At 43.9% G+C, this 10957-nt stretch overlaps 1 protein-coding gene across 1 annotated transcript; it reads right to left on the bottom strand.

The window, feature by feature from the left end:
• Positions 1-380: 380 nt before the first annotated feature.
• LOC123443838 (probable receptor-like protein kinase At2g42960) lies at positions 381-6806 on the bottom strand. The gene is made up of 9 exons (XM_045120365.1): positions 6530-6806; positions 5576-5634; positions 4515-5189; positions 4294-4398; positions 2468-2590; positions 2209-2379; positions 1926-2055; positions 983-1192; positions 381-892 (listed from the first exon to the last, which is right to left on the bottom strand). The coding sequence occupies exons 3-9, from the start codon at positions 5177-5179 to the stop codon at positions 845-847; spliced, it is 1452 nt and encodes a 483-aa protein (XP_044976300.1). The 5' UTR covers positions 5180-5189; positions 5576-5634; positions 6530-6806; the 3' UTR covers positions 381-844.
• Between the last annotated feature and the right edge of the window lie 4151 nt (positions 6807-10957).

Genomic DNA, 10957 nt, shown 5'->3' with positions numbered 1-10957 from the left:
CCTCGAGGACACTCCACATCTACTTGTGTCTTTCATTGAAGGTCCTACGGTCTGGTAGCTAGGTTGTGACATGTCCTCGGTGTCTTTTTTCTATCATCTTCTTTTACCCTTGTTATTTGTGCGGTTTTTAGGCCCGGCTTTTCTCATAAACGTGGCCAACTTGTTCAGGCTTTCGATCCGTTTCTTTTTATAAACTGGATCAGTCTCTTGGCATTATCGCCATTTCAGTGGTAAGATACATCTTTGGAAGCTCCCTTGCTTTCTAGTATGATCTTAAAGGCCATTGATCCCGTTGTCTTCAACCATATTCAACTCTATTCGACTCTATGATCCTAAACCGCTAAGACAAACTGTGTCTTCTCAAGCAGTGCAACCAATTCTCACTTAAGAATCTGAATTATGCTGCATTTCAGAAACTGGCCTATCACAAAGTCTCTGTCAATCTGTGGTCTGTACACACTAAGTGACTTGATCAACTGTGTTCCAAAAAAATAGATAAATACAAATGTATTGGCAAACAAGTCCTCGCCCAGTGCTATCAGCCTACTTGCTGTACATTTCGAAAATTCAAATGCTGTGCTCTGAAGTCTTAAATGTAAATCATGCCATTCTCTTCCGGCGACTTTTGGAAGTTCAGAGTCGCGATCAGGAATTACTCTTGTGGAATGTGAATTCCCATCATAGTAATCTACCATCCAGTATAATCATAAGCAGAAGGCTTATTTGATCTTCTCTTTTTCCAGCGAAAGCTTTATTCACACTTTGCATCCCAGATGGCCAGATGATCTTTCTTACCGCAAGCGATTTCAACACACACGACCTCGACTTGGACTGCTAACCCAGGTCAGGTGTCTCCACCATCGACATGCGCCAGCCGGCTCTTCCTCCGTTCCTTCAGTGACATCACAGACATGAGAGTTCAGACTATTGCAATTTGACACCAACACATAGTAAGAAAATAGAGACAGTACTCAGTACAAACCTCCCGTGATAGCACATCCTCTGCTTCGAGCATACGAACGGCCTGACCCATAGTAGGCCTTCTGTCAGCAACGGGGTCTACACACTTGAGCGCGACTAGGAGAGCACGCTTGAGAGCCTGTTTAGTTGGTTTAGCCTCCATTTCAGGATCAACCACCTCCTCTGCTCTCCTGCTGCCAACCATCAGTTTAAGCCACTCCACCATATGGACCTGCAGGGTATCCGTGTCAGCATATCTTAAAGGGAAAAAGGAAGGAAATCCCGGACTAAATTTTACGATTTTTTGTCCAAATGGACCCCTTGCCGAACGCAATTGTCAGAAAAGACCACCTGCGAGACATATTGTCAAAAAAGATCCCTTTCCAGCAGGCGGCAGGCGCGCCAGGTGACAAGTGTCACCTGCCGCCACGGGCAGCGGCGGCTGGCACCTGCCGCTAATACGTGAGGCGGCCAGCCTCTTTTCTGGTTCCAGCCAGGGCCCGGCCAGCCTTTTTCCCTGTCCCGGCCATGGCACTTTCCCCGTTCCTTTTTGCTGCTGGCCGCCATGCGTTTTGGCAGCAGGTGCCGGCCGCCGCTGCTCGTGGCGGCAGGTGACACGTGTCACCTGGCGCACCTGCCGCCCGCTGAGAAGGGATATTTTTTGACAATATGTCCTGCAGATGGTCTTTTCTAACAATTGCGTTCGATAAGGGGTCTTTTTAGACAAAAAATCAAAATTTTACTACTACTGCAGGATCAAGCTACTTTCCCCAATTAAAAATCACATGATTCGGAAAGAAACATGAATGACCACTAGGTATATATGTTTTGAGGTATGCATGGCCGATACAGGGTTCTACTTTCCCCAATTAAAAATCACAAGATTCGGAAAGAAACATGAATGACCACCAGGTATATATGTTTTGAGGCATGCATGGTCGATACAGGGTTCTGTGCATGCTCACCTCCTTAGCAGGCCGGCTGTAGTTAACAGGATCCCTTCCAGTCACCGCTTCCAAGAGTAGTACCCCAAAACTGTACACGTCACTCTTTTCATTTAGCAGTCCAGTATTTACGTATTCAGGGGCTACATAGCTGAAAACAATGCGACCAGGTTAATATGTTGCAAACTTATCAATTGCTAATGGATAATTCAACTCAGGGAAATGGGGTAAGTGGATATCAATGTGTTCTGCAGTTTTTGCAACTCAGTAGGGAAAAAATGACAGCATGCCAATAAGAGCTTACCCAAAAGTCCCCATAACTCGAGTAGTTATATGGCTCTTCCCTTCGCCCAAGAGCTTAGATAATCCAAAGTCAGAAAGTTTTCCATTGAATTCTTCGTCGATAAGGATATTACTTGATTTGATATCACGGTGAATAACTTTCGGCTCTATGCCTTCATGCAAATAAGCCAGTCTGCAAAGCAGAATGATTTGTTGAAGGAGGATTTTCCTACTTCGCCCAATATACAAGAAACCAAATTCAAGAATACGACATCACTTACGCTTTAGCAATGCCAAGGGTAATTTTTATGCGGGCTTCCCAGGTAAGAACACCTTGTTGACGCATCGCACCATGCAACCACTGTTCTAAGTTACCGTTGCTGATGTATTCATAGACAAGCATCCTGCAAGAACAGTGACTTAATCATAGTGGCTGCAAATAGTAATTGTTACACAAAAGTACTATATACAGAGATCAAGTAAATAGGCTTTGAGAAATGTGTAACAGCTCTCGGATGCCTAGGCACCCTCTATGAACAGTAAAATAAATAAAAAGGAAACAAAATTAAAAAAATCTGAAACTTTGCAACATCAAAGATGGTCAAACTTTGTAGGTTCTTATAAGTTTTCATGCCAAAATATCATGTAAAAAAAGGTGTACAAACAAGTTTCAGATTTCAGTGCTAAAATTGCTTAAAACTTGAAGCACAGAAATGTTTTCCATATATAGAGTTCCTTGAATGATTTTTTGGCATGAAAACTTGCAAGCACCTAGAAAGTTTGATCATCTTTGATGTTGCAAAGTTTCAGTTTTTTTTTGTTTTTTTTCTATCTGTTTTGATTTTACTGTTTATATGCATTAAACTTTTAAAGGTTATACTTGTATCAGCTTAAGAAAACAGACTTAATACCTACGGATCAACCAGTTACTCCGCAAAATAATTGTGCCTCACATGAGTCGAGCTCTGATGGGCGGGTAGGTGCTAGTGCAGCAAAACAGTTTTTTCTTATTCATTCCATTCCACACCATCTAGAGAAGTAAAAGAACATATTGTACAATGGATTATCTCTTAGTGTTATCTCTAGCAATGCTCCTCAAATTATTAGATGATTAAAATTAAACTAGGAAATGTGTGATTGAGATAAGATATCTCGTAATTTGGTGAAAAACGTCTTATCTTTCTTACTAAGAGATCATCTCTTAGCTAAGACAAGGCAAACCTTTTTTTCTCATTCATCATACAACCTACATGGCACTGCCAAGATAGCACCATTGTAGGTGTCCTAAGGAGATAGGAGCTACCTACGACACATCAATACACAATCCATAATAACATATAAGGACAGGACAGGCAGCTAACTGTTGTGAACAAATATTGGTCATGTAAGGTCATTATGAACGAAGCAGTATCTCGTCACCTAGGTTCGACTTAATATTTGCAAAATATTGATAAGCATTCATCCATTGAGACTGTAAATCAAGCATATACATAAACTTCAATTTTTTTGGCAAATGGCCAACAAAAGATGATAGTATTATACAAATGTTTCTTTAAACAGCATTGGCACCTGAACTGCATATAAAACGGATGAATGCTTATCATAAATCTCTTACTAGTTACTAATTCATAAAATGATTCTAAATGATGCCTTGATACCTCATATTCAACATTTCACAACTGAACAACATAATAAGCATCGAGCACACTAAGATAACAACTGAAAACTCTTGTAGACTTTCAGATAGACAACAATGTTGCATATTTCTATGTGGGGCTAGTGGCGGTATCAGATTATATACAATTTTCCTCGGTAGATTTGAGATGACAAAATCTCCTAATCTGTATCAAGATTTTGGTAATCAGTGCATGCTACATAACCATTGGAAGTATGCCTTCCAATCATACAGATTGATATCTACAACTTTTAAGGAAAGAACTTTCAAATTCAACTCAAGACTGTAACAAGAATAAAAGAATACACATGAAAATATATAGTAATGTAACCATCCGTGCTTAACAAATATGTGGGACTACAGCTTGACGAATATTGGTGAATGGAAGGGACAAAAAAAAGTCTGGTTAACAGAGTGTAAACAAATATTCACCTGTGGCTTCCCTCGACACAGTAACCCAGAAGTCGCACCAGATTCTTATGCCTAACATGACCAATGGCCTCAACTTCGACCCTGAACTCTTTCTCTGCCTGGCCCCTGGAAAACCATACCAAGATTTCACAGAAGTCAATAGTATATTACTCACAGCATGTAATTTTGTGGTCTATAAGAAGTTATTCTTTATGGTAAGAATCTACGTTAATGTCTCTTACACGTTATTAAAAAGTTTTTTGATTGCAACATCAGTTCCATTTACAAGACAGCCATGATAAACAACCCCATATCCGCCCTCTCCAATGATATACTCGTTAGAGAACCCATTTGTTGAATGCTCCAACTCTCTGAGAGTATACCAATGACCCAAACCCAGGTGAGAGAACTCTGGGAGACCCCCCCGAGGAGACATGGACATGGTGCCACACTGAGAGTATTCCCTCTTATCATATGCTGAACTGCCTTCATCACCAGAGTATAACCCCTGGGACCTATCATATTGGTGCACTGAGCTGCACTCAATCAAATTATGATCATCAATTGATTTGCTCGTAATCAAGTGAGCAGACATTCTCTGCGATTCTTTCTCTGGATCTCTCTCCTTCACTGGAAAGATGTGACTTTCTGGAGCACAGATGTTGTCCACGAAAGCTCGGCTACCAACTTCATCTACTGCAATCTCTTTGGTGACATCTGGGATCTCAGGTTCAGCAATATCATGATGATTCCCTCGTCTCCTCCAGTATATCAACAGGAAGCATATGAGGCCTAGGACAAACAGAATGGCAGCCCAAATGCTTATGCCAAGCACAACCCATAGTCTCAAACCAAAAGGCGGAGTCCTGGACAATAACTCCACCCGTAAGTTTTCACTCGTTGACATTTTGATTTCCCTGCAACCAGGAAACGCTTCAGCATTAGGTCATCCTTGCAGCACATCTTCAGAAATAATAGGATTGCGGTGATATTGTCAGACTAAGTATAAAGAAATCAAGAGATTGAACAACAAATTGGTAAGAACACATAAAGCCATCATCAAGGTTACCAAAAAGAGAAGAAAATGGCCAGTTACATAAAGGTTATTCAAGCAAATCACACAAGACTGGCTTTACTAGAAACCAAGAAAGTGCTGATGGCAGTCCAGAAAAAAATAAAATACAGTACTAACATAATCCCTTCACTAAAATGTAACAAAATGGCACAAGATCATGTAGAGATCTTTGTCTTCACTGATTATAGAATTATACAAGAATTAAACACCGAGTTACAGATCGTTTACCTGACCGACAACTGGACAGTCACTTCCAGCTCATAGACCAGACCAGCAACACGAAAAACCTAATTCAACATTGATAAGAATGTTAAAAAGAAGTTTATCTACAGAATTCAGGAAGTTTAAACGATCAATTTGTTCATAATATATGAAATGAATGACCGTTATAAAGCAATTGATTGGTGTCTGAGTGCAATTAACATCCCAAATGCTAGACATGGTAAATCGAATGTTTTTCATGGCAATTTCTATTGGCGCGGGGATGGTAAATTTAGTTTGCAAGCACTGGAATTTCCTGGCAAGAAATGAACTGATGGGGATTTGCCATGCTCGCCAACTTAACTTGTCATCCTCGGCAAACACAACTTGCCATGAAAAAACATTGGATTGCCACGCCAAAAAATCTGATGCTCGCTGGATATTGGGGTCCATTAACATTACCTCCAAAGCTCAAACATATGATACTTATTCTAGGAAGCAACCTTGAGTACGGGATGTTTCCCAGAGTATCGATGATACATTGACAAAACAAAATAATACTTACACAAAACTGTATATATGATGATCAAGAAAAAAGAGACGATCCAGATTTCATAGGGCACAGACTGGAAGCAGAGATGGGGCAGTCCAGTTTATAGATAGAGGATGATAAAGACCAGCAGTTTGGCTTCAATTGTGAGCGACATTCATCCAAGAGAACCAAGAAACCATAACTTGGTTCACCTACCAACCACAGGCAAACACGTTGAACACACTAACACTGATCACATCTGGGGCAAATAACTCCGGTGTCTTCCATGGGAGCACCGTGTGAGTGACACAGCACGCATCTTATCGATGTGAGCCTTGGTAGGCAAATACACAAGCAACTAGCGTGCACTCTCACGAACACCACCAGCAGGCAGATATAAACCACACAGCCTCAAACTACAGACACCTTATCTTATCAACCATGCTCACCTGGGCATCATCAAGCGGGCCAAGAATGGGCAGGAGAGGCCGAAGAACCCAAAGTCGGCAACCCGTCCGCCACGCCACCGCCTGCGCTCACGGAGACCACCATTCGGCCCCGCCACCACTGTCCACTGGTACTCCTACTCGAGAGGCCGAGAGATCGATGTGGCCGAGGCCAGCCTACAAGTCGAGTGTTGCTTGAGGCGAGGAGATTTCTCTTGGTTGGTGAAGTGCTGTCTTCCTTCCTGGCCCGGCACACGCTTGTTGGTTTCTTTCGGCCGGGTGTCTGTGCCTGGAGTAGCTTTTTTTTTTTTTTTTTTTTTTTGCGGGTGCCTGGAGTAGCACTCCACCAGCTCGTTTTCTTTTTTTCTTGGTTGGATTTTGGTGAGCTGTATCCGGATCAACTTGTCTGCCGAATTAAAACGCCAAAATAGATGAAATTTTCTTCTGTGGAAAAAACAAAAGGTAGGTTCATGGGATGAGACTATTCCACACTTGTGAAGTAAGGGGTACCATTATTTTCTGTGAACGTGTGCTATCGTGACAAAAGCTGTTCGATCAGGAATATCTTGCTAGGTTGGGCTCCCTTCCTTGGCTAGGCATTATCCTCTCCTCGGTTCCTTTGCTTTACAACTCCCACTGATTATAGGTGAAAGGAAAGCAAGTAAAGCAAGGACGCACTCGTGTAAAGATTGTACTAGCGGCTTTGGGATTCATCGACTTGTGCTGTATTGTCTTCCTTTTTTTTTTAAGCTTGAAATATGGGGATTTATTCAGCAAAAGCCCCGGCAAAGTCTGCCTGGAGGCAAGTTACAAGGAAGCTAGGTTGCATATGCATCCAACACTCCGACACCTCTCGATTGCTAGCATGTTTTGCACACAAGTGGGCAGGCGTGTTAGCTGCACGATTACAATGCTGAATACAAAAAGACGAAAAGAAAGCTACGTTCTCCCCTATTTCATCCATGATCGGCACCACAAGTGAACGAGAATTGTCGCGCAAAAACCATAGCTGGACCAGTTCCAAGCTATCTGTCTCCAAAACCACTCTTGAAAAACCTCGCAGGCGAGCAAAGCGAACACCTTCCCGCAATGCCAAGGCTTCAGCCACCAACGGATCTGTCACTCCTTCGAAAGGTTTGCACCAAGCGGCGATGAAGGCCTGTTGCGAGCGAGCAACCCCTCCACCTCCACCTCTGCTATACTGCCATCAGCGTTAATTTTTATTGTACCTTGATCGGGTGGTCTCCATCCATGCCTAGGTAAGGTAAGCGCCTGGTTGCGAGGGATGTCCAGCATCGCTAGGGCATCTCTAGTCCAGATCATCGACTGGCTCGGGCTCACAGGGCCCCTGTCATGCGTAATGTTATTGTGCGAAGTCCAAATAGACCACATAATTGACACCAATTTGGCCCTCTCCGACTCCGAATACCGGTCGTCACATAGGATATCAATCTTCCATGTCTGGGGATTCACATCAGGTCGAGATACTTCCAACCAATTTGGGGCAATATCCCAAAATTTCCTTGCATGGGAGCACTCCAGTAAAGCATGTCTGAGAGTCTCATCTGGGTTAAGGCAAAGCTTACATGCACTATCATTTGATATATGTCTGTGCTTGAGGACGGATTCAACAGGAAGAATTCCTCGTAAAACCCTCCACCAAAAACTCTCACCTTTGGAAGCACCTTGAGCTCCATAATTTTGCCCACATCTGTTGTTCTAACAATGGAGTAGTTGTTATTGTCCCCTCTTCTCGAGCTCGAAGCTCAATTTGTGTCATCAGAGATCGGTAAGCTGTTTTAACAGAGTATAGACCGGATTCTTCGGGAGCCCAGGCCAAAACATCCTCCCCTCCCTCCGACCTAAGGGGAATATTCAGAATTGCATCCGCTTCAACAGTAGGAAATACCTGCCGAACAAGATCAATATTTCATGTGCCTGTGTAAGGATCTATCAACTCAGAAACCTGTCGTAGCTGGTGATTGTCCGAGCGAGCAGGTTTCATTGCTGGCAGGGAAGGGATCCAACAATCATCCCAAATGGAAATTGTAGACCCCGCCCCAACTCTCTTAATCAGCCCTAGCTGCAGCACTTTCCTCCCTTCGGTGATAGCACGCCAAGTCACAGAAGAACTCTTTGGCACCGTGGCGTGCATAAAATCACCCCTCGGGTAGTATCTACCTTTTAGAACACGAGCACACAGGGAGGTAGGATCTGTCATTAGTCTCCAACCATGCTTCCCCAACAGCGCCAAGTTAAAGCTTTCCAAGTCACGAAAGCCCATGCCCCCTCTTCCCTTCGGTTCAGACAAGGCATCCCATGACAGCCAATGCAGAGACCGCCGATCCACAGAAGAACTCCACCAGTACCTCGCCATAAGCGAAACAAGGCCTTTGCAAACCTTCTTAGTCAACTTGAAGCAAGACATACTATACGTCGGGATCGCTTGGGCAACTGATTTTAGTCTCACCTCTCGACCTACACAAGAAAGCATCCTTTCTACACCTCCTTGCAGTTTTGTGCGAATTCGCTCTCGGATGTGATCGAAAGTGCCACTGGTGATTCGACCAACCGCCGTTGGGAGGCCAAGATACCTTTCGCTAAAGGCTTCCACTCCAATGTTTAGACAAAGTTTAACTTGCTGGCGAGTCGTATCAAGAGTATTAGGGCTGAAATAAACAGAGCTTTTGTCTTTGTTCACTGTCTGCCCAGAGCACTTTTCATAGATCCCCAGAATTTCATTCAACCTGCATCCACTGTGTACCGATGCCTGCATGAAGATGAGACTATCATCCGCAAACAAAAGGTGATTAATCCAGGGAGACTGATAGCTAACCCGAATTCCCCTATCCACTTGTGCCCCTCCATAAAAGTTCAATAGAGAGGTGAAACCTTCTGCACAAAGTAGAAAGAGATATGGCGACACGGGATTGCCTTGTCGAAGCCCACATGTAGGGGTGAAGAAGGGACGAAGATCCCCATTAACCCGTACCGAGAAGCGCACCGAGGAGACGCACTTCATGATCAGCTGGACGAACTCCACATCAAACCCTAGCCGGAGCATAATAGCCTCCAGATAGTGCCACTCCACATGATCGTATGCCTTCATCATGTCCAGCTTGACAGCACACACCGCATTTTTCCCTGTCTTCCGACGCTTCATCGCATGCACACTCTCATATGCAATCAGCACATTATCAGTTATAAGCCTGCCAGGGACAAAAGCACTTTGCTCCTCCCCTATAACTTCATTCAAGCATACCCGCAAACGATTAGCAATAGCCTTTGCCCCAATTTTATATAGAACTGGGCAAAGAGAGATAGGACGAAACTGAGTAATTCGCTGAGGAAACGGTACTTTTGGGATCAGCGTGATCGAAGTATCATTCATACCTTCAGGAAGGTCTCCCCCATTTAGAAAGTCCAGAAGAGCTGGTACAATATCAATCTTTAAAAGTTGCCAGTGTCTCTGGAATAAGCCCGCCGTGAAACCATCAACCCCAGGTGCTTTGGAGGGCACCATTTGGAAAAGAGCAAAAGAAATTTCCTCTTCTGTGTAGGGTTTTGTCAGCGCCTCATTCATGTCCCCTGTGACTTTGACAGGGACCGAGTCCAGCAACTCATCCATCGGATAATGTCCACGCGATGTATAAAGTTGTCGATAGAACGAGTCGATCTCCTCCTGAATCTCAGCAGGTTGTGAGCATCTCGATCCATCTGCTTTCAAAAAGGTTTCTATTCTGTTAATTCTCCGTCTATGGGATGCCTGGGCTTGAAAGTAACCCGTATTCCGATCACCATCGCGCAACCACAACACCCGTGATCTTTGGCGCATCCAAATTTCCTCCCGCTTCAATGCCATTTTAAGCTGGGCTGAGAGATCCTTCTCCTTCGATGACGGACCCCTCCCCATAGATCGTAAACGGAGACGGTTCAACCGATCCCGTAGTTTCCTAATCTTACTAGCGAGATAGCCAAACTCCTTAGCTCCCCACGACGCAAGATCCTTCTGGAGCACTGACAAGGCGTGAGTAACATTTTGCAACCGTTGCCCTTGCTGTCCGCACCTCCACTTCGCTAGAACGAGTTGATCATAATCCGTATGAGTCTGCCAAACATCCTCGTAACAAAATGATCGAGCTCTCCTCACACCTTGATCAACATTATCTCTCATCTTAATCATCACAAAGAAATGATTTGATTCCACGGCCCCCACGTGTTTGACCGACATAGAGGTAAAAAGGTTTAACAACGCTAGATTGCCAACAACGCGATCCAACCTTGCCTTGACGTTGGCTACTCCGGCTTGAGCATTATCCCATGTGTAAGCCATCCCGGACCAACCCAAATCTTGCAGTCCACAGTCATCCAAAACCTCACGAAATGCCCGCATCTGACTCTCAGAGCGCTGCGATCGCGAAAAGTGTTCCG

This window comes from Hordeum vulgare, chromosome 3H (assembly GCF_904849725.1).
Source record: "Hordeum vulgare subsp. vulgare chromosome 3H, MorexV3_pseudomolecules_assembly, whole genome shotgun sequence".
Taxonomy (NCBI): Eukaryota; Viridiplantae; Streptophyta; class Magnoliopsida; order Poales; family Poaceae; genus Hordeum; species Hordeum vulgare.
Note: the sequence above shows the minus strand (reverse complement) of the source record. Positions and strands in the feature narration are given on the sequence as shown.

Excerpts from the sequence above, each read along its gene's own strand:
- LOC123443838 (XM_045120365.1), bottom strand. The coding sequence starts at position 5,179 with ATGTCAACGAGTGAAAACTTACGGGTGGAGTTATTGTCCAGGACTCCG. Across the intron at positions 4,399-4,514 it reads AAAAAACTTTTTAATAACGT|GGGCCAGGCAGAGAAAGAGT; the intron begins GTAAGAGACATT and ends ATGGTTTTCCAG. Across the intron at positions 1,193-1,925 it reads ACAGCCGGCCTGCTAAGGAG|GTCCATATGGTGGAGTGGCT; the intron begins GTGAGCATGCAC and ends GATACCCTGCAG.